This window comes from Coenobita brevimanus, chromosome 85 (genome assembly GCF_032717465.1).
Source record: "Coenobita brevimanus isolate Jiangsu-jjx chromosome 85, ASM3271746v2, whole genome shotgun sequence".
Classification (NCBI taxonomy): Eukaryota; Metazoa; Arthropoda; class Malacostraca; order Decapoda; family Coenobitidae; genus Coenobita; species Coenobita brevimanus.
Genome location: NC_137038.1, coordinates 3,366,364 through 3,392,944, shown reverse-complemented (window position 1 = coordinate 3,392,944; position 26,581 = coordinate 3,366,364). Strand labels below are relative to the sequence as shown.

At 40.6% G+C, this 26,581-nt stretch overlaps 1 protein-coding gene and 1 non-coding gene across 2 annotated transcripts; both read left to right on the top strand.

Moving 5' to 3' along the window:
• Positions 1-292: 292 nt before the first annotated feature.
• Positions 293-24,924, top strand: LOC145410395 (tectonin beta-propeller repeat-containing protein 2). The gene is made up of 15 exons (XM_080280548.1): positions 293-447; positions 2,696-2,968; positions 4,510-4,642; positions 6,505-7,721; positions 8,457-8,586; positions 10,526-11,823; positions 12,932-13,062; positions 15,275-15,470; positions 15,694-15,814; positions 17,180-17,319; positions 17,496-17,655; positions 18,703-18,878; positions 19,307-19,452; positions 21,897-22,018; positions 22,785-24,924. The coding sequence occupies exons 2-15, from the start codon at positions 2,714-2,716 to the stop codon at positions 22,958-22,960; spliced, it is 4,401 nt and encodes a 1,466-aa protein (XP_080136674.1). The 5' UTR covers positions 293-447; positions 2,696-2,713; the 3' UTR covers positions 22,961-24,924.
• On the top strand, positions 4,015-4,132 carry LOC145410511 (5S ribosomal RNA). Its single transcript, XR_013899301.1, has one exon. It is a non-coding gene; the product is annotated as a 5S ribosomal RNA (ribosomal RNA).
• Positions 24,925-26,581: the final 1,657 nt, after the last annotated feature.

Sequence of the window (26,581 nt, the reverse complement as noted above, 5' to 3'; positions counted from 1 at the left end):
AATGTTCCTGATATAACATCCATGTTAAATGGTTAAATCATATATTGAGCAGCATTACTGAACTTATTCGGACTGCGCCCACAGAAACCTTAACACAAGCTGTAAGTTAGACCAAAAATCTCAAACTGAACTGTAAGGACTTCTAGTTCGACATACTCTTTAAAGTATCCGCTTTGAAGCTATTTTGCAATACGAACAAATTCGAGTAAGTTTTGTAACGTATGAAGTAATTCGCTGACTGCGTTTAGGTAGCTTTCATTCGTTGGAAGCGTTAAAGAACTCAACAAAGAGATTACCAAAACAATGTCGTCATTGGAGAGTATCTTATAAATTTTTCTATTTGGTGCCCCTCTGTCGACAGGAAATGTGTAAGGCCAGGTCATGTATATTACAATAAACATGAATAATGATGTATTGTAAAGTTTGGTGACCCCAAATTAGCTGCAGGTGAGTGTTCAGTTTATGATGAAAATCTCTCATTCATTTGTGCCTTGTGTTCTTAGGACAGAACATGGCATTTTCGAACGAAATGAGCTGCTGAGTAGTGACCCATGATCTTCATGACTGTCATCCGACCGTCGGTAGGCTTGGTACCCTTTCAGCATAATCCATCACGGAGGAACTTTGGCCACTATTCTTACCAGTTCCACCTCTGTCAGTGAGCTTGAGGTGGTCAGTTCAGGATTGGGGCAGTACACCTTTGCTGGCTCATGGGTGCCCCCCAACTTGCCTTATTAATGGATCGATCTCTGCCTGAAAACCATTCACTGTTTTTTGCCATTACTTCCGCTCTTGGCAAGTTGTTCCATTCATCCACTATTCTGCATGTGAAAAAATACTTCCTCACATTTAGTCATGGCCTCTGTTTCCATATCTTTTATGGATGTCCACTGCTCTCTTTTCGGTCCATATTAAAGAAATCCTCCACCTTCAGTCCCTCCAGTCCTTTCGTTATCTTGAAGACTTCGATAAGTTCACACCTAATTCTCATTTCTAGTGACACCAAACCAGTCTTCCTCAGCTTGTCTTCAGAGGTATCCTCCCTAATCGTGATCATCCTTTTCATCCTTCTTTGCACATTTTCTGTTATCCATGTCTTGCTAGTTATATGGTCTCCATGCCTGCTGATAATAATACTCTAAGTGGGGCCTAACCAAGGATTCATACAGAATATTGTTTCTGCTTTTGTACTCTATGGTTCTCTTTATGCTTCCCATCACATGATTGGCTTTGGATACCACCTGTGCTTTATGGGCACTTGGAGTAAATGTTTTACATATTTTCACTCCCAAGTCCTTCTTCTGGTCTTCAATTACAGACTTTTGCTCTCCCAGTCTGTATGTTTGGTTAATGGATTAATCTCTAACTTAAGCAAGAAATCATTTTTTTTTTTTTCCCCAGCTTGGCAGGAATAGTTATGAACAGCTAGTAGGGCTATTTTTCCCAAAATGCAATTGTTGGCATTATTTTAAAAGTTATTTCTCCCATCTTTCCTGTCACTTCTTGCTTTTCTTTCCTTTACAGGTGGATTTACATTGAATGACAAGCTAAATGGTTTCCTGTAAGCCAAGAAACCATTTACGACGCTGGGTGGTAACCATATAACCAAACCATGCGTGCTCCCTACGTGTCGGCAAGTGGGTTGATGGAGGGTTAGTGCTCCTACCCATAAAACAAATAACTCAAAGTCAAATGGCCACCCCTTACGGGATTATAGCGTCTGGCAATACTGTAGATAGATAGATAGATAGATTTTAAAAGTATTTTGTTGCTGAAGGGTGCAAATGGGATATAAAATGTTTTCCATTATTTTGTGGTATTATTTGGTTAGATTAGCTTGGCCGGGCTATGTTTGTTGCTTTAGATAAGATTACAGTAGTTATTTTTTTTATTTCAACTTTAAGGTTGGTTTGCTAGGATACATATGGATGCCATTTTCTTATCCTGAATAATTGTTGGTATACCGGTCCTTCAGGTTGTGGGATCACTTCTGAAAAAGACAAATTTCTTGGCTTTTGAATTAATTCAGATACTTTTTAAATGTGTAAGGACATGTATTATCAAGTATGAAGAAGAAACAAGGAATATATGTTTATACTGTAACCATAAGGGATAGGTTAGGTTAGGTCAGGATAAGTTTGGTTAGGTTAGCATAAAATAAAATTGGGTAGCATAGGATTAATTAGGTTCGGTCTGCATAAATTAGGTTGTTACAAAAAGTTGGGTTAGGTTGGATAAATGAGCACTGATGAGTAATTTTGTGCCTGAAATGGCATTTTAAGATGGTGTCCATCTGTCTTCGGTGCCGTTGGGGATTGTAAACAAAGATCTCTTTTTAAATGCTGTTCACCGCATACAAAGGAAACAAAATTAATTGAAACTTGAAAATGCACTCAGTAGTACTGTACTGAAAGAATCACATGAAGGGCTTTGGTGAAGAAAAAAACAACAAAACTGCTAATTAAGGTGGTCCCACATCTCTTTGAAGATTACGGAATTGTTTTATTGATTTCTAGTGAAATTTGACAACAGTAATAGCTGTGCTTTTGCATCTGATTGTTAAATATATACTAGATATATGGACTGTCCATTGAATCGTATGTAGTGTGGTAGCTTACAATGATGGTAATATACTATATACTGTACAGCTGATATTAAGTACTGTAGAGTGCCCTTTTTTTTTTTTTTTTTCCAGGTAGTGACTGACTTGAAGATGGCTGCCTTGGATGTGAGCACAGAGGCCCAGGAGGGGGTTGAGAGCATGGTGGGAGGGCAGTGGCGTGAGTGGTTGCCCTTAAATCCTCTCCTCGACCAGTTACCTTATCAGTTTCAGCGTGGTCTGACCTCATCAGACCTCGAACTGACGTGTGTAGCTGCGCTGCCTCTCCATCTTGTTCTTGGCACTAATGTGGAGCTGGTTTACCTTGCTCATCTCCCATCAGCCAACCTCATGAGACTCAAGTGTGAGGTGGGTCACAAGTCTCAGTATTGGGCTGAACCAATCTGAACATTATTATTTTCTTCTTACTAAAGCCAGATTCAGCTCAGGAGAGATTCCATCAGGCTGTAGGGGTTAGAAACAATATTCAGAAATTCATTATTATTAGCTACCCAGTTACTGTACTATAGTACTGTATTAAGTTTCATTTTGACGAGAACCTGATGATTTTTTATTTAACAACTATACTCACATATACCCAGGCTTCTCAGACAACATAAGCCCCTAAGACAACATTTGTCATCCACACATGTGCCCCCATTATTCCCTAATGCCTTTCACATATGCACTTATTCTCCATCAAGCGTGCCCTATCCCCAGATTTATAGGATAACTTTGTCAGTGTTACCTGAACTCAGATAATAGTCTGAGTTACAATCTCCTTACCAGTACTGTAGTTCTCAGTGTATCTCCTGTTATATCAATGTGATTAATCCCTTCAGTCTGATGACATTTTTTATTCTTGATATTTCCAGATGACTGTTAACCCCTGCTACACTGATTCTTACCAACTTGATTACCTTCCCTGAGTCATTGTTTTAGGCCTTTTTTTATTTTAACATCAGGCTAATTTTTTGTCATGAAATAAAGCGTTTTTCAGCTTGAACTCTTCATCACCCTCGTCTTTTTGTAATTTGTGCCTCATGGGTGGGTGTGAGGGTGGCAACAAGTTGCCAGCACCATGGGAGGTAGACAGGCGTGAATCCGCCAATGCTGGGCCACAAACGAGAAGTGAATTACTAAATATGCAATATTTGGCAACTGCAGAGTGGCAGGGTTTGGCAACAGCTCCTGGTGGCATAGGGGAAGACTTAGTGTTCCCATGGAAACCACTGACGCTTCCTCATGCTTGAAATTATGGCACAGAGACCCATGGCCTCATATGAGGCCATCAGCATGGCCAGGGGTGGCCTGCATATTGCCACATATGAGGCAATGAGTGTTGCGGGGGTTAATCTATAGTGAGTTTTATTTTATTTTATTTATAATTTTTTTTTTTACCTGAAGGGATTATAGCCTTTGGTCAACCACGTTGAGTACACCGCTTCCCGTCCGATCAGCGAAGTTAAGCAACGTTGGGTCTGGTTAGTACTTGGATGGGTGACCGCCTGGGAACACCAGATGCTGTTGGCATCCCTACGTGTCAAGTGGGGTTGGTGGAGGATTAGTGCCCCTCCCTGTAAAACAATTAACTCTAAGCCCTTGGCCACCCCGTGTGGGATACATGGCGTCTGGCAATGAATGAATGAAATGAATGAGTTTTATTTTATTTTATTTATAATTTTTTTTTTTACCTGAAGGGATTATAGCCTTTGGTCATTAACCCATTAATGTGAGTTGCCATTTATGAGTAAAATAAAATAATCTTGAGGCAATAAGAATAAACTTAATCATTATGCCATCATAATGAAGAGGTGAAGGTTGCGCAGTGACACAGATATATTGTTGAATTATGTTCTTCAATTTCTGTACAGTTTATTACCTTCCTCTTGTATTTCTCTGCCTAACAGAACTCGGGTTATGCTGTGTCATGCGTGAGTGCCGTGAGAACTGTGGATGATATGGTAGCAGCGGGAGGCACTGATGGCACTATCACCATATTCCAGCTACCACGTGTTATGCCAGACACACCATCAGCATTCAGTCAGTATCTAGCTATTTCAGTTCTTTTGAAAGTGAATAAATATTCACTAATATGTACCATATGTTGCTATTGCACGGTACTGTAGTGCCTTTTTAATTACATAGGTATTACATGACAAGGAAATTAAATTTTAAAGGAAATGTGGTGGTATGGTGATGGTCATTTAAACTCGCTAACTTACCCACTTTACCCATCATATTACATGGTAGTAGAATTTGCAAGGCAGTGCAGTTCTGTTTCATAGCAAGTGAATGACAGTGCAGATCTATATCATAACAAGCAAATTATAGGAAAAATCATATTTAAGGCCTGTAATTTTTTTTTTCATGCAAATTGAAAACATATGTAGATAGCCTGCAGAAGCTGCTCCTTTCAAGGAGAGTATATCAAAAGAAGGCCAAACTCATAATCTGCCCAGTTTGAGACAACCCGTGCTGCTGCCAGCCATTGTAATGATTGATATGAAACTGAACAATCAGTCAAATGAAGGAACAGAACCTAGGCCAGACAGGATCTCTGTCTACAACATAATCACTGCTATGAGGAGTTGTTGGTCAACCCCAGTCTGTCTGGCTGAGCAGACCCATCAAGCACAGGCAAGCAACAACCCCTGCAAAGCTGTCCCATGCTGTGAACTGAAATTCCCTTGTGGTTGACAGAGACTTACTACAGCAAGGCATGTGGAAAAGTGTGAAGGTTTGGTTCCTGGGTGAATGTTGCATTTGTGTCTCCACACAGTTAACAGGGACACTGTGGCAGGCTTCATTTCACCTCATGATCTGGAGATATGGTTACCACCCAGCACTGTAAATGGTTTCTTGGGTTACAGGAAACCATTAGATTTATCACTCGGTGTAGAGCCACCTGCAGTGAAAGAAAAGTAATAAAAAATGACACAAAAGAGAGTTAGAAGTAAGAAATGAGGTGAGCAGACACAGAAATAAAATGATAAAGATGAAGGAAGAAGTAGGCAGCTCTACATCAAATGTAAATGTAGTAAGAAAAGTTGTATGTCATATGGGGACATATCTTGGCCTCATCTTGTATGGAAACATTTATTATGATATTACATCTCCCCTAATTATGGTAGGCCTACGTTTATGTATGTGGGAAAAATAATTCTGTGATTATCAGAGTTCACATGTACTCTTGCAGATAATGAAGTACTGCATACCTTTGTAGTAATCATCCATCCATCCATCATCCAATCATACATTGCCCTATGAGGACCATAGGAGCCCAGGGCTGGGCAGTTGGTCCTGACATTTAAGATGAGAGTGAAATTGTAGTTACTAATTTAAAAAAAAAAAAAAGAATCCTGTATGCAGCCATTTTATTTGATATTTAAATAAAAAAAGTGCAGCTAAACATTGGTTGTTATTATTTTTATTGGTATATTTTTTTTACTTATTGTGGACCAAATCAAATATAAGAAAAAAGTAGGTAGGTTAATATGCTTGATAAAACCAGAGGCTGATATAGTGATGGATTATTGGTATTGTGTTCATTGATTTAGCTTTTCATCTTTGGCTGTTATCTTTCTTGCATATTAACTACTGCAGATAGTCATGGTAATGTTGGGATTTTTTGGGGGGAGATGGGGGGGTGGGGATGATTGGATATCCATTAATGTTATCCAAAATGCAGAGCTTAAACATTGTTATGCTACATATAAATTAAAGAGTTGCTGGATAAAAACCAGGGATGCCTTGATTTTGTTTGTACAGTAACATTCACCCTATTTCCCATAATAGATATATTGTACTCTATATTGTACTGTATGTACTAGAAATACTCAAGGTTTCGCTAAGTCAGCCAACCCTACAATATATAGAAATTAATGTATTTCTTATTTTCTCAGACCCAGGCCTAGGCCCTTCCAGAGGCAGCTTTGGAGTTCAGCCAACAGTCAAGCGATTCACCGTTGGTCGTATCCATTCTGCTTCGGTCACATGCCTGGCCTGGAGTCGCAATGGGATGAGGCTGTTCTCTGGGGATGCTGAGGGTGTAGTTGCAGTTACTGACCTGAACTACCAGACCAGTGAGTGTACTGCCCGCACACTTACCCGAGAGACTTCTGAAATTGTCCAGCTGTCTTACGTCTACCAGCGGCTTGCAGTATCAACCAGGGAGCGTGCAGTTGTTTATAGTCTGGCTGATGGCACAGTTAATCAGGTTGGACAGAAACCCAGGAAGATACTGGGACCATTTGGATGTGTTTGGTCAAATTCACATTCCCAGGCAGATTTGGTGCTCTATACCTCACGCCCTGGTTTGCGTTTTTGGTCTGCAGCCAGTAATGGAGATGTCCTGAATACTCATATTATCAAGGATTTGCCACCCTCAGCCCAAGCAGTACTTCTCAACCCCACAAGAGAGAAGCAACGAGATGGAGATTCTTATTCTTTTGGAATTCTTCATATGCTTGGAACGTCTCTCCTTGTCTCTCACAATTCACAATGGATTTTTCTTACTGATATACCAAACCTAAAGTTGCTGATGTTCAGTGGACAGTTTCGTGATATCAAAAATGTGGCTGTTTCAGATGGTGCAATATTTGTGTTAGAAGGTGGGAGGAGTCTCTCATGTCTCAGTGTAAAGCCACTGGTGATTGGTGAGAAGAAGCCGGTGGCTGGCCTGCGAAACGTGGGCTTCCCCCAGACCCAGAACTTGAGGGATATTGGAACACGTTTAGTCACTCGTGGCTCTGGGCTGATTGATCAGATTACTAAAGTTGGGAGCAACATGGCAGCAAAAATGACAGAACATGCTGGAACAGCCATTGTCACAGGCCTGGATAGTCGAGCAACAAATGTAGACGTAAATTTGAGAACCCAACAAAAGTCAGCCCATAGACCCCAGACCCCAATTCTTACTCACAGATCCCAGATGACAAATGAGAATGGACGGCAGAAAGCAGGTCACCTGAGGTCCTCCTCCTCAGGTAGTGTTCAGATTGATTCCCAAGGACAGGAGCCATCCAGAATGGTGCAGTCTTTCACAGCCTTCTTGTCTTCCTCATCATCCATTATCTCCACCCTGGGCAAGACACCACCTCTGTTTGACGGGGCTGTGATGGTAAGTTATTAGTAGTACCGGCAGTCGTATATTCTATTATTATTGTCCTATGCCTTGCCTTCGCTTAATATGGATTGAAGTCATTGGTACAAAGAAGACTGAGAATGGAGGCTGCAAAAGAATTAAAGTATATGTAGGGTGTGTTAGTTACCACATTGACATTTGGATGTGAGACTGCTGTTGCTTGAGAGTGGAAAATTAAGAGCAAGAGCAGTAAAAGTGGACCTGTAGAGGATTGTGTATGGATTGTGTAGGGTGGATAAGATGTGTATAATAAGAATTTCAGCTGTGAACTGGAGTGAATAGTCTGTTACTAAGATGGTGGAAGAAAATTAACTTATATAATTGCAGCAGAGTATATACACATTGTGTTGAACTTCATGGGGAGCTAACTGAAGAAGTGATATAGTAAAGTTGTTCATATAAGAAATTTCTTTTTGATGCTAAAGGGAGCTGGTGATGCATTGGTTAATATGTCATATTGTGCGCATAACTGGAAGAACTCAAGTTCATTTCTTTGGTCAGACTGGTGTACCTGATTTGTTTTGCCTTTATCCTTGTTTACCTGACAATGCAGTTGGGGACCTATATGTAACATGGACTATTGCAGATCATGTTGTAGAGGAAGATTGTGTCTTGGCAAAAACTGGTCTTCTACCAACGTGATTCTCATGCAGCCAGTAGGCATCAGTCTGAGCCACCTTCTTCCATACTTTTCAGTATTGAATGTTTCAGGGTGAGCATAAAGTTCGAGGAGATCTTGAGGAGATTGTGACAGGTGATCAGATTGTGGCGCCGGAGAGCTTAGAATCGGAACCCTTGGTGCTGAAGGACAGAATGAAGAAAAGGAAACCAAAAAAAACAGGTGAGTAGGGCAAAGAGTGGAAAGAAAGAGTGAGAGAAAGAGAAAAGAAAAAGGAACTTAACCCGCCCCGTCCCGGAGACGTGAATTCACGTCCTCACATGATGTGCACTCATATCCCGGAGACGTAAATTAATGTGGCAACATTGCAAGGTCCCTAATTTGCACAATTTTCAATTTAATTTGCACAATTTTCAATTTTCGCAAGTGATTTTTGGCACGTATACACGGGACACCTTCCTCTACAAGATGCCAGGGAGGGACAATGCCTTACCCAGCATGATCTCCTCCCCCCCCCTGCATGCCCTTTTCTCAGCAATTCACCTGTTATCAGTGACCTGGCCAGTAAAGCCATGTCATGCCATGGTACGAAATTCAGGGCCAGAGTGATTCCCCAATCGATGACAATGTGGAGGACAAACATTAGAGGAAGAAACAGTCAGAAATGGTGATCAGGTAATGTGGCAAAAAAAGGTCGGGAATGGTGATGAGTTAGTGAGTGAAACAATGCTTATAATGCCTTTATTACCGTTTGAAAACCAATATACTCTCGTACTACATATAAATTCATACCAAATAAATAAATAAATACCGTTTATGAGTGATGTGGAATAGTTATCCTCCCATTGAACTCGTTTTCTTTGCTGCCAGCCTGATAGAAAACCCTGTAAGGTAAGGAGGTACTCCTACCTGAATCGAATATTTTAAACCTCAGGTGAGCGATTTCTCTATGAATTTTCTATGTTTCTCACCAAAAGCGGATGTTTGAGCCAAAAAAAAAAAGGTCCAAAAATGTCGGGACTGGGATGTACCACTGCCCAGAAAACGTCGGGATGGGGGGGGTTAAAAAGATGGGTGAGTAGGAGAAAAAAAAAAAAAGCGAGAAAGCAAAGGAACCTAAAAAGATGGGTGAGTAGGAAATAAAGAGTGAGAAAGAAAAGGAGTGTAAAAAAAGATGGGTGAGTAGGGGAATGGAAGAATGGAAAGGAAGGGTGTGAGAAAGAAAAGAAGGGTCAGTTGAAAAAAGATGAGTGAGTAGGGGAAAGGAAGAACAGAAAGAAAGGGTGTGAAAGAAAAGAAAGGGCAATTGAAAAAGATAAGTGAGTAATGGAAAGGAAGACGAGAGAGAGAGAGGGTGAGAAGGAAAAGAAAAACTGGGTCCCCAGTAGACAGGTTAGTAGGGGAAAGGAAGTATGGAAACAAGGGCGAGAGAAAAAAAAGAACAATCCAAAAACGACAGGTGAATAGGGGAGAGGAAAGGTGATAGAAAATGGTAAAAAGAGAGGGTTGAAGCTATGCAGTTATAAGGTGAAAGGAAGGGTGAGAGAGAAAAGAAGGGGATGGTGAAGAGGATATAATTATAAGATGATTGGAAAGGTGTGAAGAAAGGGAAAGAGAAACGTAAAAGAGGATGCAGTTATCACATGACAGGAACAATAGAAATGAAGGATGAGAGAGAAAAAAGGGAAAGGGAGGGAACAATGAAGAATGTCATTATTTAGAGAATACAGCAAGTCCCTATTATAATGTTGCCTTTTGTAACTTTCGTTTTTGCCATCAGATCTTTTGAAATTTCTCATTTAAAAAGTACTACTGTCTATCCACTTAATAGATTTTCCTCATGCTTTTTCTTTTCCTTGCCTTCTGGACCCTACCTAGTCCCTTCCTTAATGTACTGAGCCTTGGGATGTCTTCTTCATTTGGTTATTGCCATCTACTTATTTGCTTCAATTTATGATAGGCTTTTCAAGCTGGAGGATTTAGGTGTTGCTTTAATATGCCCCCATCAATACAAGATGCCTTTGCAAATATGAGTAAGATCATCTGTTAAAAAAAAAAAAAAAAAAAAAAAAAAAAAAAAGTCACCTGGATTTAGAGGGTTAAGTGGATAAAGAGTTCAGGATGATGATGATGATATTCAGAAAGATATGTTCCCTTCCAGATACTACCTCCACTCCAGATACCGCTAGTATTAAGTCTGAATCCAGTGATCAGTCCTGCAGCCCTCCCAGTGACCCCCAGCTGGATTCAAGACTCTCTCCCAGCGTCACCCACGGTTATGGGGAAGTGAGGAAGGATGAAGGTTATATATTGGGCAATGACAGTGCTTATTGTGAAAGTAGTAGTGAGAAAACTGATAACTCTGTGATGACTAGTTATAGTACCAGCAGTCTGAAATCTGTAACAAGTTCTGAGCTCCCTGCTAGTTCATCTAGTAGTGAGAGTAACAGTTCCAGCTCTCTGCATGGTTTGGCTGATGATGGAAAGTCAGTGGCAGATGACTTAGTTGCTCCTGATACCCGGCCATATGACTGTTTCAAAACAAACATTGAAAAGAAAGAGAGCTTGCTAGCAGACATCTTAGGCCTAGGATGCCTTAGAATGGACCATGAGTTGAGAGTGAATGAAGATAGTGAGACAGGGGAAGAAAGTCACCTCTTATTGAACCGTGAATCAAGTATGGAGAGCACAGGCCGTTCCACTCCTAGCACCATAAAAGAACGAAGTCCTGGTCCAGGAATTTCCCCCACAAGTGACTTCTATGCTCCCTATTACTGCAATATAAGTCTCAGTTCCGTTGATGATAGCCAAGAACCACAGTTGCCGCCAGCTGAGGATGCCAGTAGTATTAGCACAGACAACCGGTCCTCTGAAGATAGTGAAGATGTAGAACGACTACCGAGCAATTTGAGTGAGGATCGTGCCAGCTGTCTGAGCTATGGGCCACCCTCGGGGAGCAGTGTCATGTCGCTGGGGAATAAGGCACATGGGGAGAGCCTAGGTCCAGCTGACCCAAGGGATGTTGTAGTGAATAACTCTTCAGAGATTGCTGATGTTACATGGTCATATTCAGCACCAGATAAACAGGAGTCCCAAGAGGATGAGGAAGAAAATCTGACTGGTGGGTGGATAAAGAGAAGACTTCCAAGTGATGTCATCAGCCTGACAGCATCAGAGATTTCCCTTGCTTTTGTCGACAGCCATGGCTCTCTCTACTTGAAGGATGAAACAACTGATAACAAGGCCTGGAGGAAAGTAAGACTAGCAGCCAAGGCAAGCCAAGTGTCTGTCTCGCTGAGTGGACGTGCCATGTGGATACGATTTGGTGGAAGTGTTTATGCCTCCTGTAATCCCACGATGGAAGGTATATCGTCGCCCAGATTGATGCTCGTTGCTAAGGCTGTGCGAACCATGAGCGTTGATGATGATTTTTCCTGGTACATCAGTGAACAAGGCCAGGTGTGTATGGGTTGGATGTTGCAGCATGAAGTGATGTAAAATGGCAGTACAAGAATTTCATCACAAGAAATGCATTATCAGTAATTTGCTTAGCCTAGTTGTTTTCAGCTGCTCATAAAGTAAGGGTTTCATCACACTGAGGTCAAAATTGGACATGTTTTTGACATGGATTGTCCATTATGTTTGTAGGGATAATAATTATGCAATGAACGTCCCATTTCATTTGCTAGATCATATTCCGAGCATTCCACTTATGACTTTCACCTGCATTATATAGTGGTAGGTGGTGGTGACCATCATCCATTCACTTGATGTAGTGCTCCCTACTTCTTCCTTCACCTTTATCATTTTGTTTTTGTGTATGCCCACCTCCCTACTTGTGCCTTTCCTTGCTGTTACTTTTTATTCCTTTTCTTTCCACTTTAGATGGCTGTGCATTGAGTGACAAGTGTAATGGTTTCCTGTAACCCAGGAAACCATTTACAGTGCTGGGTAGTAACCATATAAGATCCCAGGGTAAAGTGGAGTCTGCTATGGAGCTCCTGTTAACTGGGTGGAGAGACACAAATGTGGCATCCACCCAGGAACCAAACCTCCACATGTTTCTCTGCATGTCACCATTGTGAGGTGCTGTCAACTGAAAGGAAACATCAGTTCATTACAGGGGTTGTTGCTTGCTTGTGGTTGATGGGTCTATTCAGCCAGACAGTCTGGGATTGTTAAAAAATAACAACCTACATTTTGTCTGGCAGTGAGCACCTGTTTCCATAGGATGTGACAAAGTGAAACAAGTGTCTCATTTCCCATTTGTTTACCAGCCTGTATGATCAAACAGTTTATATCAGAATGTGAGAAACTTGAACCACATTGTGATGAGGTTCATACCATAGTTCATCCACCTTAAGTTGATTGGGATTTTTGTCCTTTTGAATCTGACAATGCAACAGTTTTGCATTCTTTCCATAGCACCTGTTTGTGGTTAGCCATATATTCTAGTATTAATCTGGCATAACAGTTCATCATTCAAGATAGAGAGATGGCAATTTTAGGCCAAGGTAAAATGGATGCATAGTACAAATGGTTTGTGATAATATTCTTCCTCTGTAAGGTGTGTGTGCGAATAACCCTGGGAGAAGGGAGCCCAACAGTGGTGCCATCAGAAGAGCTCCAACTTGTCCAGGTTGTCTGCTGCTGCGGTGTGGTGTGGGGACTGACTAGTGACGGTGGTCTGGTGTTCAGGTGGGTGTCAGACAACTGGAATGCATTGTGACCTGTATTTCACACCACATTGTGCTGGACAGAGGAGTCTTTAACTCTGCTGTGGTTGGAACAGGTGTTGCGTTACACTCTAGCTAACCCCACGTGATTTTACTTAAGTGAGAATTAGTCATAGGAGCATGAGATTGTTAATATGCATTGTTTACTCTTTAAATACCTCCCTAAGTAATAATTGAACAAGCTGTTATCCCTGATAGACAGTTACCTACTAGGTTTTATATTTACCAGTGTAACTTTGAGATGAAAAATAATCAAGAAAAGAGTGGTTTTAGGAGTAGCTGTTGTTCCCTAGGCAGTCTAGCTGCCTCTAAGGAAGGCCACGGCCAAGACCGGGCTTTCCCACAGAGCTCCCAAGGAGTGTATGTTGTGTTGTTGGCACAGGTGATTGTGTGCAGTGCAGTCTTGCATAATGTGCTTAATAGTATGGGGTGCTGTGTTGCATCCTGGACAGGCTTCAGCGACAGTCATCCAGCCTCTTCTGATAACTCAAGAGGGCTGGATGATGTCCACATCTTACCGTGGCCAGGTGGACCCTATCCTCGTGAGGGAGGTAGGATTTGGAAGGGTGGATATCAGGAGGTCATGCATGCAGCTGTGTGTTGCCTATGGGTGACTGAATGGAGCGGCAAGTGATTTGAGCATGGATATGCTTCTGGAAGCTGGTTTGAGGTGGGCGAGAGGGGAGAGACGACAGTATTTGTGTATAATATCGTGTGTTGGGTGTTGTTTTGATGTTCCTTGGTGTGTGTGTGTGTGGATTTGCTGCCGTGTAATGTAGTGGATGTTGTGGGTTTGTGGAGGCTGCGGCAAGAATTTGTTTGCCCCTCATGTCTAGATGATCCTTGACTTTGAGGACTATGGTTTCATGGTGTAGGTGGTCTGTAGGTGTAGTAGCTGTGCAACCTATGATTATTTTTAGGCCTTTGTTCTGTATGGTCTGTAGAGTGTTGTAGTGTTTTTAGTGAGGTTAGAAGCCCAAGTAGGGCTTGCATAATTCATCACTGGACGTATATATTGTTTGTATACTGTGGTGGTGGTTTCTTTGCTGTGTCCACATGTTGTAAAGGCAAGTGACATTAGGGCACCGAGTCTTGGTGTTAATTTGTTTTTTATGTTTGTGATGTGTTGTTTAAATGACATTGATGTATTGTATGTTACACCAAGGATTTTGGGTTTGTGTGTGTGTGCGGTAGGGAAGAGTTGTTTATGGTGCAGTGTGGAATGTGACTGTGTTCTGCTGTTCATTTTGTGAGAAGGGTCACTGTAGATTTGGCTGGAGCAATTGTGAGTCTGTTTGTGGTGAACCACAAGGAAGGTAGCTCCTGAACTTTTATAAACAGTAGTGTTTTGTAAGTGCTTTTAGTTTCCATATATGCCTCACATCCCTCAGACGCTGCTTGGGATGTAAGGTGGTTTCTTGCATCTGATATTAGCAGGACTACATTAGCCTGGCCCTGGCCCCTCTCGTCCCTGACTCAGAGGGAATAATAAGAGTTTGGCTGTCATTATTATTATTATTGTTACTGCTAAATAATTTTATAAGAGATTGAGTGTTATTATTAATATTGCTGCCAGACAGCTTTATAAGAGACGGTCTTATTATGGATGCTGCTGCTAGACAGTTTTAATATTTAAGCTCTTTAATTTGTTTACATGTTTGTATTTTCTTGCTGTCTCCAGACATTTCTGCAACATAGGAGTGACATTCTGAACTTCACAAAAAAAAATCTCCACAAGAATAAACTGGCTGGAGGTAGGACAAATACAGTAATAAAAAAATTATGTCAAAGGATTGAATGGGTCCAGGGGAGACATCTGGTGATGAAAAGGTTTGATAGTCTCCATTAACTCCTTCAGCACAGTTTTGTTTATGGAGCAACTTTGTGATTGAGAAGGGCTAATGCTAATGCTAAGAATTTTGAGTGAAAGGATTTGTCCATTGGCATCAGATGATTGTCTTGTTTTTAGCCTAGAAGAGCTTCCTGGTAGTGGAAAGGTTAATGGAGGCTGTATCTAGTCCCTTCAGTTCAAAAAGTTTATCTGAACCTAAATAGTATTGTTTGGGGATAGACGCAAAACAGAAAGTACATTATTGAACTGAAGGCATTAATTGGTCAGTTTTCACTCCATAGTGTCCATTTTAAAATACGTTTCTCCTTCTCTCCCTTGACAGGATTGGAATCTCCACTGAGAGGCCTGGTGGGTACGAGTGGGGGACAATGACGATCCCTGCAGAGGAGGATGGTGTGGCTGGGGTGGGTCTGGGGCCTCGTGGACAAGCATGGGTGGTGGGAAGGCGGGGTGGGGTGTACTTCCGCCTTGGAGTGACCGCCAGGCACCCACAAGGCCATGACATCAGGTGGTGGCAGGTTGGTGATGAATACATGCTTCATTTAACCCCTGCAGCTCGATTTTTTTTTTTTTTTTTTTTTTTTTTTTTTTTTTTTTTTTGTCAGATTTTTAAAATAGCTACTTATAGTGAGGACTTTCTATAATCTTACCCTATAATTGAGACCTACCAGATGCCATTAAAAAAGTTGACATGCATTGAGATCTTTCTTTAATCTTATCCCATAATCTGTGACTTACCAGGTGGTGAAAAGCAACTACATGCTGGAGAGTGGAAGCTGTAGTGTGGCTGTGACATCAGCAGGGGTCATCTTAGCAGATCATTCAGAGGACATCTACTTTCAGCATTCACTCCATTGCATTGGTTAGAACATGATCATAATCCGTTGGAGTTATTATATTTTGTATCTAATTGTGCGTCACATGTAAGACCTTAGAGGTGCTAAATATTCACTCCTTCTCTATCAGAGGTCGACTGACACATACTCAGTTATGTTGCATCGCACTTAGCAGTCTAACTACTTCACTGTCCATTCACACCAAACACATACTGTAGATAAGATTTATGTATTCTCCCACAGTTTTCATTTTAGTTTTCAGAGGTGGGCATTGTATTAAACTATCCCAAAAAATTCTTAAGCCAGAAGCATGTGAATGGTGGTACCCTATTTACCACAACTTTGGAGTGTAAGAAAGTGCTAAAGGAATGAGATGTGATATTATTGAATGAATATTAGGATGGTAAAGAAATACAGAAAAATACTGTATTAGTACATACCTCATCTGTACTCTTTTTCTTACCATATTTATAAGCCACTTCACTTTTTATGTTTTAACCTATATCATTTTCTGTTTAATCTGTATTTATTTTTATTTATTTTATTATTTTCTGTTACAGGCTTATCCTTTGTCTTGGTATAGTTTTTATTGCTACCCACACTAGGTGTTGTAGTAGTGTTTTTTTTTTTTTTTTTTTTTTTTTTTTTAAAAGTAGGTACTATATATCCTTCCCATCCTCTTCACATTATTTTCACCTCTCTCTCTTTATTGTACTCCTCTTTATCTCCATTCAGCATTTACCATTGTGTATGTCTTTTTCTGTTTGTCGTCTGTGTGTATCCTTTTTCTGATGTTCATTTCATCTCCTCGTATGTTTTTAACCTCAGAAACCATTTACTACTTCAAATAGTAACCATTTAACCAGCAAATGGATGCCTGGTGGTCTAATGGGTTCTGGTACCCTAGCCAGATGTGACCCATAAGTGTTTAAAGCCCAGTGGATGGATATGGTTTATTATTCACATAATTTTGGTCAGGAGTGAGCACCTGGTTGCTCTCTTTTTAAATGTCTGGGCCTGAGTAACCTATCCCTGCATCCCTGTTTTCCTGATGGAACAGTAAAGGAAAGGATGAGGGATGAATGGATGATCTGTTGGCTTATAGCTGGTTACCCCTTGCACACCATCACTGTCAGGTATTATTATAGACTGTACCTTGTTATGTACTTTTGGTGCTCACATGTCAGGTTATTGGATTTGTATGGGAGTGCAGAATAAACCTGTCTTGAAAACAAGTTGGAATTTATAATTAAATTAGGATCCTGTGAGTCACTTCCAGCTGATTATAATTATCTGAAATTAGTTATGGTTAAATACTAGCAGATGTTTTTACTTGTTGCACTTTGTATTCCCTCAATTGTAGTTGTATCCCCTTTGTTTCCTCTTTACAGGCCATTGGTGGGGTGAGGTAGGGGAGGGGGTGTGGTCAACCATCTGTGCAGAAGGTGTGTACCAAGGGAGGGCATCACTGGCATGCCTTTCACCCATGGGTCAGCTCTTTCTCCTTAATCCATCAACTACATCAGCTGTGGTGAGTTTTTTTTTTAGAATGATCTGTTTTTGTTTGTATTCTTTGTAACGGGGAGGAGATATCTAATTTGATTTGGTTTTGAGTTACTTTTTTTTTTCTTTCCTGTAATGTCATAAGCTCTTCTGTGCCATTGCATATCCCTTTTCTCTCCATTTTCCTACCCTGTCTCATCATAGCCCCTGGAGCTACCGGCTAGTGAGTGTGTGGTGTGTGTTAGTCAGCGTCCTGAGGCACTGTGGGTACTAACCTCTGGGGGCAGCATCTACACTCGTGCAGGGCTATCAGCCACGTCCCTCCTCGGCTCTCATTGGCTGCCTCTAGATCTCAGTCAGATAGGTATGTTTAACTGGTTTCAAGTTTATTTATGTGTTTAATTGTTTATTACCATTAATTTATTTTTTCACTCAAAACTCTTTCCCTGGAGGAACCTTAAGGAAGACCTTTTCAGTCACAGCACCTCTGGTAAAAGACAGTAACTGGCAAAACTTACATAGCTTTGGTTATGACAAGTGTGAATGTAGGCAATTGGATTAGGACAGTGATGATGTACAGCACAAAATTTTGATCACGTAGTGCAAGCAGCTTATTATGAAGGTGTATTCTTGCCAGCTACAATTAAAATATTATGGACTCACTTTTAAGTAGAACTTAGTAAGTAATGGTTGAGGGAATATTTATGGATACTAACAGTCATGAAAAGTGTTAGCAATGGAAAGGATGTCTTATTGTGCCACTGAGCAAGAGGAAATGTGCTGCAAAGTGACAGAAAGCTTTACTAAGTATAGGTGGACAAACTGTGATGGTTAGTATTAAGATCATATGGTATGTGGCTTTGAAGTTTTCCTAATACCTCTTCCTAGAGTGATTTAACCTGCACATTACCCCCTCCCCCCATATCCTGTTGTATGTTAGTAATGCAATCTATGTCAGTATTAAAGTGATATTAATTACATAAGAGAATGTTAAGGTGTAATACACAAAATAAATTGTCAAGAAAGAGGTGCTATGAGACCTGTCACATACAGTAACACTTTTTTACACTCCCCAGGTGATGTAGAGCTGTGTATATTTGCTGAGGGATGGAGGTAATGTTGTGACCTCCAAGTTAAGGTGGGCACACTATAAACGATATCCTCTTCTCACCATAACTTGGCCTAAACTTGCCCATCTCTCAATATTAAATATTCATTTTTGAGAAAAGGTTTTCACTAGAATATGATGCAAATCATAAAGTGTCATGGAAAGGGTGCAGATCCATAGTACTAATTTTTCTGTCACTGAGCTATGTGAATTAAAGTACAAAAGGACAAATGTCTGGGCCAAGCGATGGTGAAAAGGGTAGAATGTGGTATTTAGTTTAACAGTGTACAATCCCTCTCCCAGGTGATGTAGAGTTATGCCATATAAGCTGCGGGATGGAGGTAGTGTGGGGTGTGGACACCAGAGGGGGTGTGTACATGAGACTGGGTCCCCTCTCACCTTCATCACCCCACTCCCTGCCTCCAGCCTGGATCCAGCTTGACCACTTCCAGTTGAAGGGCAATGCTGTTTTCACCAAGGTTGGTTTTGTTGGTTTGTACATCTTGCTTTTGTTGTGTAGCAGACTGTTTGTATGAAAGTAAATTATTGTATGTTAAGTACAGTTGAATCTTCCCAGGAACCAGTATTTCTGTATTTGGATCTAGTCCTTACATGTGAACAATTCATGAAACTAATATGAGGGCAGCACAAAAGTAACTTTCAAAGTTTTTATTAACTTCTTCAGCCAGGGGACTTAATTTGGTATTTATTCTTGCTGTATCTAGGCAGTTTTATGCAGCTTAGGAGAGTTTTCAGACAGGATAGGTCAGATATAGCCTTCATTAAACCCATCTCAACAAGAGGTTTACCCTATGCTGAATATGATCATCTGGATATTGCAGAAATTAAATATAAAACACAGTGCATCATTAGATTGAAGGATGTTAAACATTTTCCTATCCCTTAGGTATATGTAGGAATGAAACTACATATGGTATGGGCCATTGACTCTTGCCATCGTGTGTATGTGCGTGAAGCCATCTTTCCTGAACTCCCTGTTGGTACATCCTGGGTCCCTGTTCCTGGCCTTCTGGCACTCCACCTCTCGATCAGGTAAACCCCACAGGGAAATACAGGCAGTCCTCGGGTTGTATAATTGTAATGTAAGGATACTTTCTAGTGATTTATCTTTAGTATTTCATCTCCATATTATCTTGTATGTTAATCATGTGCATTAATAGTGACATAGATTGCATATATACATCATCATCATCATCCAGACCTCCTTTCCCATTTTTAGGGGTGGTAAGGGAGGGTTCATAGATCCACAAATAAATAAATAAGAAATACACATTACAGGTATATGTCATCATCATCATCATCATTTGGACCTCCTTTCCCACCCTAGGGCGGGGTAAGGAGTAGCAATGTCCAGATAGCACAAATTTGCGCAGTTCAATGGGCCACACTTCCATTCGCTCACCATTCAAGCCCCTGGAATCCTGGCTCTATCTGACACACCAAAAACATTCACCATGTTCTGTAGCTTCACATAAACGTATCCAATAGAGTCAGTCCAGATGTTGTCATGTTAAAAGGGGGCACCAAATCCCTGCTCATGCGCTTCTCCTCACAACATTCATCCAGCCAGTTCAATCACTTGTCTTGTCAGTCCTCTAGCCTCACCAACTTCCAAACCTCTCTTTCACACACACTGATCCACCATATCCCTCCACCTTCTTGGCCTACCTCACCTCTTCCCTCCCTCATATTCGCTCAGATATACCTTTTTCACCACTTTGTTGTTATCCATTCTCTCCACATGACCATACCATCTCAGTACACACTCTTCGATCCTGGTGTCCACAGACTTCCTCACTCCACATCTTTCACGAATCACATTATTTCATATCCTATCCACTCTCTGTCTCCACATACATTCCTCGCAGTGCCATCTCCACTGCTCTCACTCTTGACTTTTCATTTTCATGCCACATCATAGTCTCACATCCATATGTTAAGTTGGCACTAACACTCTTTCATGTAAGCTTCGTGCATCTGCGACACTCAAGCCTCTGTTTCTTATCAAGGCCTTCATTGCACCAGTTACTTTTCTTCTTCGTGTCACTCTACTTTCCACTTGTTTTACACATTTTCCTCGCTTTTCTATCACTGTACCCAGGTATTTGAACTCTCTCACCAATTCCAGTCACACTGGAAGCCACCTTCTCTCACGATTACCATCACTTTACTCTTTTCTACATTTACCCTTAAGGCACGACGCTCACAGACATCAGCAAAACTCTTCAGCAGTCTACCAAGCTCTTGTTTGGTATTTGCAAGTAGCATTGCATAATCAGCATTCAACAAATTTGAGATATTCCATCCATCATCATTCATTACCAAAGCCATCGCTCTCTCCATTACTTGTGTTTGTACTTCTCTCATCACCCCATCCATATATATATTGAACAACCATGGGGACATCACAACACCTTGTCATATGCCCACATTGATTGTGAACCATTCACTTAGATGCCCATTTACCCTTACACATGCCACACTACCATCATAAAAACTGCTACAGAAATGCACTGGATAATGACAAAAATGTATAAAAGAACAAAGCATTTTTTTTTTTTTTTTTCCTTTGGGGGAAGCAGCCTAGGTATGTAGATAGATAGACAGTGCTTATTATATAAACAGTGTTGTGTATCACATCATTTCTTCATACAAGTGGTTCTGTAAATTGAGACTGTTCTGACATAGCTGTACAGGTATCAGTAGAAGTTAAGGTGGTAATCGTCTTGTGCAGGTATTGTCAATGTGATAAAAGAAATGTACTGTATAATGAGGACTTAACTGAAGAGAGATGCCTTCAGATGGTGACACCATTATTACCTTGGTGATACAAACACCCTCCACCCTCTTCCCTAGTCCCAGAAAGGAGGATGGTGGACTGCAGAAGGACTGCTTAAGCCTACAGTCAGTCGGGCAGATGTCCAGAGAAGCCTGGGGCCACTATTACAACAGCAACAATTGTAACCATATTTTCATTTATCTGCACATACCTGTACTCACCTATCACCTTCTCAAGGGTGTTGAAAAGAAAGATGCTTTGGGTGAAAATGTCACACCATTGACTGATTGTTTTAAAATATAATGATGATAGGAACTGAATAGGTGTTTTAATAAATGCGTTATTTAACTACTGTATCCATATTAAGTGGGACAAGGACGTGCTGGTCTGTAGGTTGGTGAAATGGATTTTTTTTCTTTCTCTCTCTACAGCAAGATGTCTCAGTTGTGGAGGGGGTAGCCACATTCATGTTAACTTAATGTCACTTTGTACTTTGTCCATCCATCTCACATCATTCTTACTTTTATACCTTTCTTCCCCACAAATTTAATGACAGTATGTCTTTATTGAGTAGTAAGATTAATATTATGAATCTAAGCACTGCTTATACATAATACTCATAATTAGCTGATTGGTTGTATGTTGATACTTGTTTGCATGGTTCTTTCTAAGTTGCATATATTGTCTCTTCCAACAGTGAGGACATTGTGTATGCACTCAGCATATCTGGTGAGGTATACAAACGTGTCGGAGTGACTGAAATCAACTACATTGGTGATGCATGGGAGAGGATTCCTGGTAGTCTGGCCAAGGTTTCAGGTTAGTGTATTCATTTGTGTATCATCATCATCATCATCATCCAATACTACGTTGTCCCATGAGAAGCGTAGGAGCCTAGGGCTAGGCAAGTTGGTCTTGACATTTAAGATGAGAGTGACCAGCCTCACTCATCCCTGAGTGGCATTACATGAGCAGTAACTCCAACCACCCCATGGATATAAACCCTCACCAGCTCAGTCCGATTGGAGTGCCGCAATTACCCACATAAACACCAGGTGCCAAAATTTGGTTATATGGTTACCACCCAGCGTAGTAAATGGTTTCCTGGTGTACAGGAAACCATTTGGCTTGTCACTCAGTGCAGAGTAACCCACAGGCAGAAGGAAGAGGGAAGAATGAAGGAAAGACGGACAAAAGAGGGAGTGTAAAGTCACTTGTAGGCAGAAGGACAAGGAAAGAATGAAGTAAAGAAAGACAGAAGAGGAAGGAAGGAGAGGAAATTGCAGACACTTGAGAGCAGCACTACATCGTGTAAGTAACAGTATGAAAAAATTATCCATTATTTTTTATAATAGTTTGCACTTAATCACTAATTTCAGTTGTTTGATGAATGGGTTAATCAATGGATGAGTGAATATGAGGATGGATGCATATCTACTCTTGGAAAAGTCAGGTGTTTTTATGTAAATGAAAACTTCCACAGCACTGACATCTTTGTAGTTAAGATACTCTGAAGTACATTAAGCACTTATAGTACGTTTTGTTGAAGAAAACTTCTGAATATTATTTTCACTACTGCTGACAGCCACAACAGACAATGAGCTGTGGGGTCTCAATGGCAGCGGCCATATTGTCCACCACCAGACTGTTGACACCGCACGCAGCATCCACAGCCCAGACCCAGCCTCGTCCTGCCCCTCCAACCCACTTGCACCGCGCCTTTCTGACAACTCTGAAGAATCTGATTGGGAAGTGTTGTGATACCAGATTAAAGAATTTGAGTTGAGTTGAAGTGTGTTTTTTTTAATGTAATGTGAATGAATATTTAAGCAGAATTTTCAGGGTTGAAGATGGAGAGACAAGATGGCAATGAGGTATTTTGTTATGGTATATATTAGGAGTTACAGAATTAATCAAAGTTATCATAGACTGAGTTAGGATATTTCTTAAAATGGTCCTTTCCTTTACATGTACTGTATAATGATATTTAAAGAATCAGCTTTTTAACAAATATGAGGAGTGGCAGGGAGAGGTCCTGGAAGGAAGTAATAAAGGAGTGAGAATAAAACAGGTAAACAATAAAGGAGGTTAGTGTAGAGAAGGCTACAGGATGATCATTGAAATACCTCACCTGCCAGGCATTTCATGAACATATTTAAAGAATGCATTACCTTGTACACCTGAAATATAAAGGGTGATCCATATTTTGTATTGCCCTTCAATCTTGTGTGTTGCAGAGATAGCTTAGTCTGCTTTTGTGAGGACCAGAGACATTCTAGCTGCTTCATGAAATTACTGATCAGCCATGAACTCAATAGACCTAAAAATAAGATAACATAAAGCATGAAAAGTGTCATGGGAAGTTGAAAATAATGTAGCGTAGTAGATGCAGGTAAAACTGATTGAGCTGTCACTGCAACACAAGAATTTAGTTGCCTAATAGATGGACTGCCATGTATTTTTCAGACTTCAGAGTAGTCAAATTCCAGTATCTTATCAACAATACAGTGCTTAATAATTTTGTTCTAATTTCATATTTTATATATTGATTTTATTTGGTGTGTTTTCTGCTTTAGTTACAGATATATAAATTCATTTATCTCTTTGTTTAGTATTGTTTAGCAAAACTCTTGACCTGCACTTCATGTTATAAGCTACCTGTCATTGTCTATTGTGCTTTTTAATTAAGCTTTAATAGCCATTATAGCTTGCCTTAACCCCCTGAATCTAGGTGATGTACTTTTTAGCCTATTCTTTTATGTCCATCCATCCATCATCTAATCCTATGTTGCCCCACGAGGAGCGTAAGAGCCCAGGGCTAGGCAAGTTGGTCCTGACATTTAAGATGAGAGTGACCAGCCTCACTCATCCCTGAGTGGCATTATGTGAGCAATAAGCCCAACCACCCCTTGGATATACACCTTCACTGGCTCAATCTGATTGGAGTGCTGCAATTACCCACTACTATTCTTTTCTGCTACCTTTTTTTTTTTTTCCCCCTAACTAAGGAGTGGTTTTGGCATTGAAGGGTGTTATAAAGGCTGTACAGTATCAAACCCCTCCAATTTGAAAAGTCTATCCTAAGCTGAATAAAATCACCAGGTGATGACAAGAAGAAAGTGAAAAAGACATCCCGAGGCTCAGAGGGTTAATACAACAGATTATCACTGACTAGAAGTGCTTACGATTATTTGTGGACCGTTTTACCAAATTTGGTCAGAGTGATGGCCATTTGTAGGTTAATTTCCACTATACAGTACCCCTTTTACCCTGACTTGGCCTAAAATTGCACTCTCCCCATCTTTATTGCTGATATATACCAATATTTTAACAATAGAATACTGGTGCTTTCTTGAAGAAGTGCCGGGGAAAAGAGGTAGGATCATAGTACTGTCATATATTGCCACTGAGCACTGTGATATAAGCTGCAAAAGGACAAATATCTGGGCCAAGTTAAGCTGAAAACAGTATAGGTGACTTATATACAGGTATATATATATATATATATATATATATATATATATATATATATATATATATATATAATCATGTTTTACCACCTGGGGAGTAGGTTGGTCATCCCCTCTAAAATATACTGCACTTTGGTAGTCTAGTCACAGACCCCTGCACCTCAGAGGGGGTAAATTGGGATTGGCTACTACCGTTTTAGCATTGATATTCAGAACTTTTTATATCTTGGACACATAACTATATATATTTTTTTTATGGACACATCATTGTTGAATATTAATAGAGTGTTTTATGCCTGTATATATTGTTTTATAGAAATGAATTTTTTATTGACAATACTGTTTCAGTTCCTTCATTAATTCAGTTGATGATACTAGGGTACTTCATACTCACTTCTGGCATCATTTCTTAAATTGTGCACATAATTTTGAGTTTCAACTTGGATATGGTACTTGTAAATATAATGGTCAGAAAAATGTAAGTATCCACGTTACTGTAATGCCAGTTTGTGGTGGGGTAGGTAGTGGCAACCATCATCTATTTACCTGATGTGCTGCCTATGTATTCTTAGGTAATTACACTGACTGAGAAGCCAAAGGTTTCCTGTAACTCAGGAACATTTCCAGTGCTGGATGGCATATATTACCACACAGCAGGATGATCCAGAGCCTTTTATGGTGCCTCTGTTAACTGGGCGGAGAGATGCAACTGCAGCATCCATTCAGGAACCAAACCTCCACATTCTCCCCATGCCTCGTTATGGCGAGGCTCTGTCCATCACAAAGGAACATTGATTTACTACATGGGATGGCCCCACAGGGGTGATTGCATACTGTACATATATTTGGTGGGTCCGCTCTGCTAGACAGACCAGGGTTACTCAGCTTCTACTACAACTACAGTTATTACAACTGCTTTCTGCTGTTAGTTGCTCTAATTCAGTCAGTTGCATTATCTCCTGTATTCTAAAGTTTTTAGTCTATCTTCATCTGACCCTCAGTATATTGCAGTTTCCATTTAGGATTCTCCACTGTTGCACTAAATATTCGAGAGGGCTTTGATGGGGATTGACACAAATCTTTAGTATCCAGACTGTTGTCTCAGTACTGTAATTATATATCCCTCGTTTATGCCTTCATTACAAGTGTTCTCTCTGGTCGCTCTTTGGTTGCAATTGTAGGTAGCAGATATTATTTTTCTAAATTTATTAGTGATGGTGTTGAGTTCTGCCCTGTTACTAACTCTCTTCATATGCATCAGAGACTGAGCTATACTCGTATACCTTGACCTATATCAGCACCGTTGACATTTCACCTACTTTCTCACATCGTCATTCTCTCTCACGCAGATTGCATTTTCTTAACAAAATCCGCTTACCAGAAATGGATTGTGTTGGTCGGACCCCATGCTTTCTTTAACCCAATGGTTCTGCTGCCGATTTTGTGCAGTTTTTTTTTTTTTTCTTTTCCCCCCCTCCTTAGTATGGCACAGCACTTGTGTGTGGAGAGGGAGGGGGTCACCACATATGGCAGTGCTAAAAAGGATGGAATTAAAGGATTTTCATTTCCTGAGTATGCATTTGCTCCCCCATTATGGTAAGCGTGCTGTACCCATTTAGCAGGGCACTTTTATCTCTTCACATGGTGACACTGACATGACTGGGTGGTGGAGCTGCCTGGTACAAATATCCTTCAGTTCTCTTCCTGTCCCTCAGAAAGAGGATGGTGGACTGCTGGAGAAGGGCAGCTTCAACCTGCAGTCCACCAGGTTTACATTTAGAAAAACCTTGGGGTGCAACTGTTACTACTGGCATTTGCACCAGCCACTACCATACGTAATACAACAGAGAGTACCCCTGCATAATGCACGTATGTCCGCTTCCATTCCTTTCCCAACAAGAACTGCCATAAT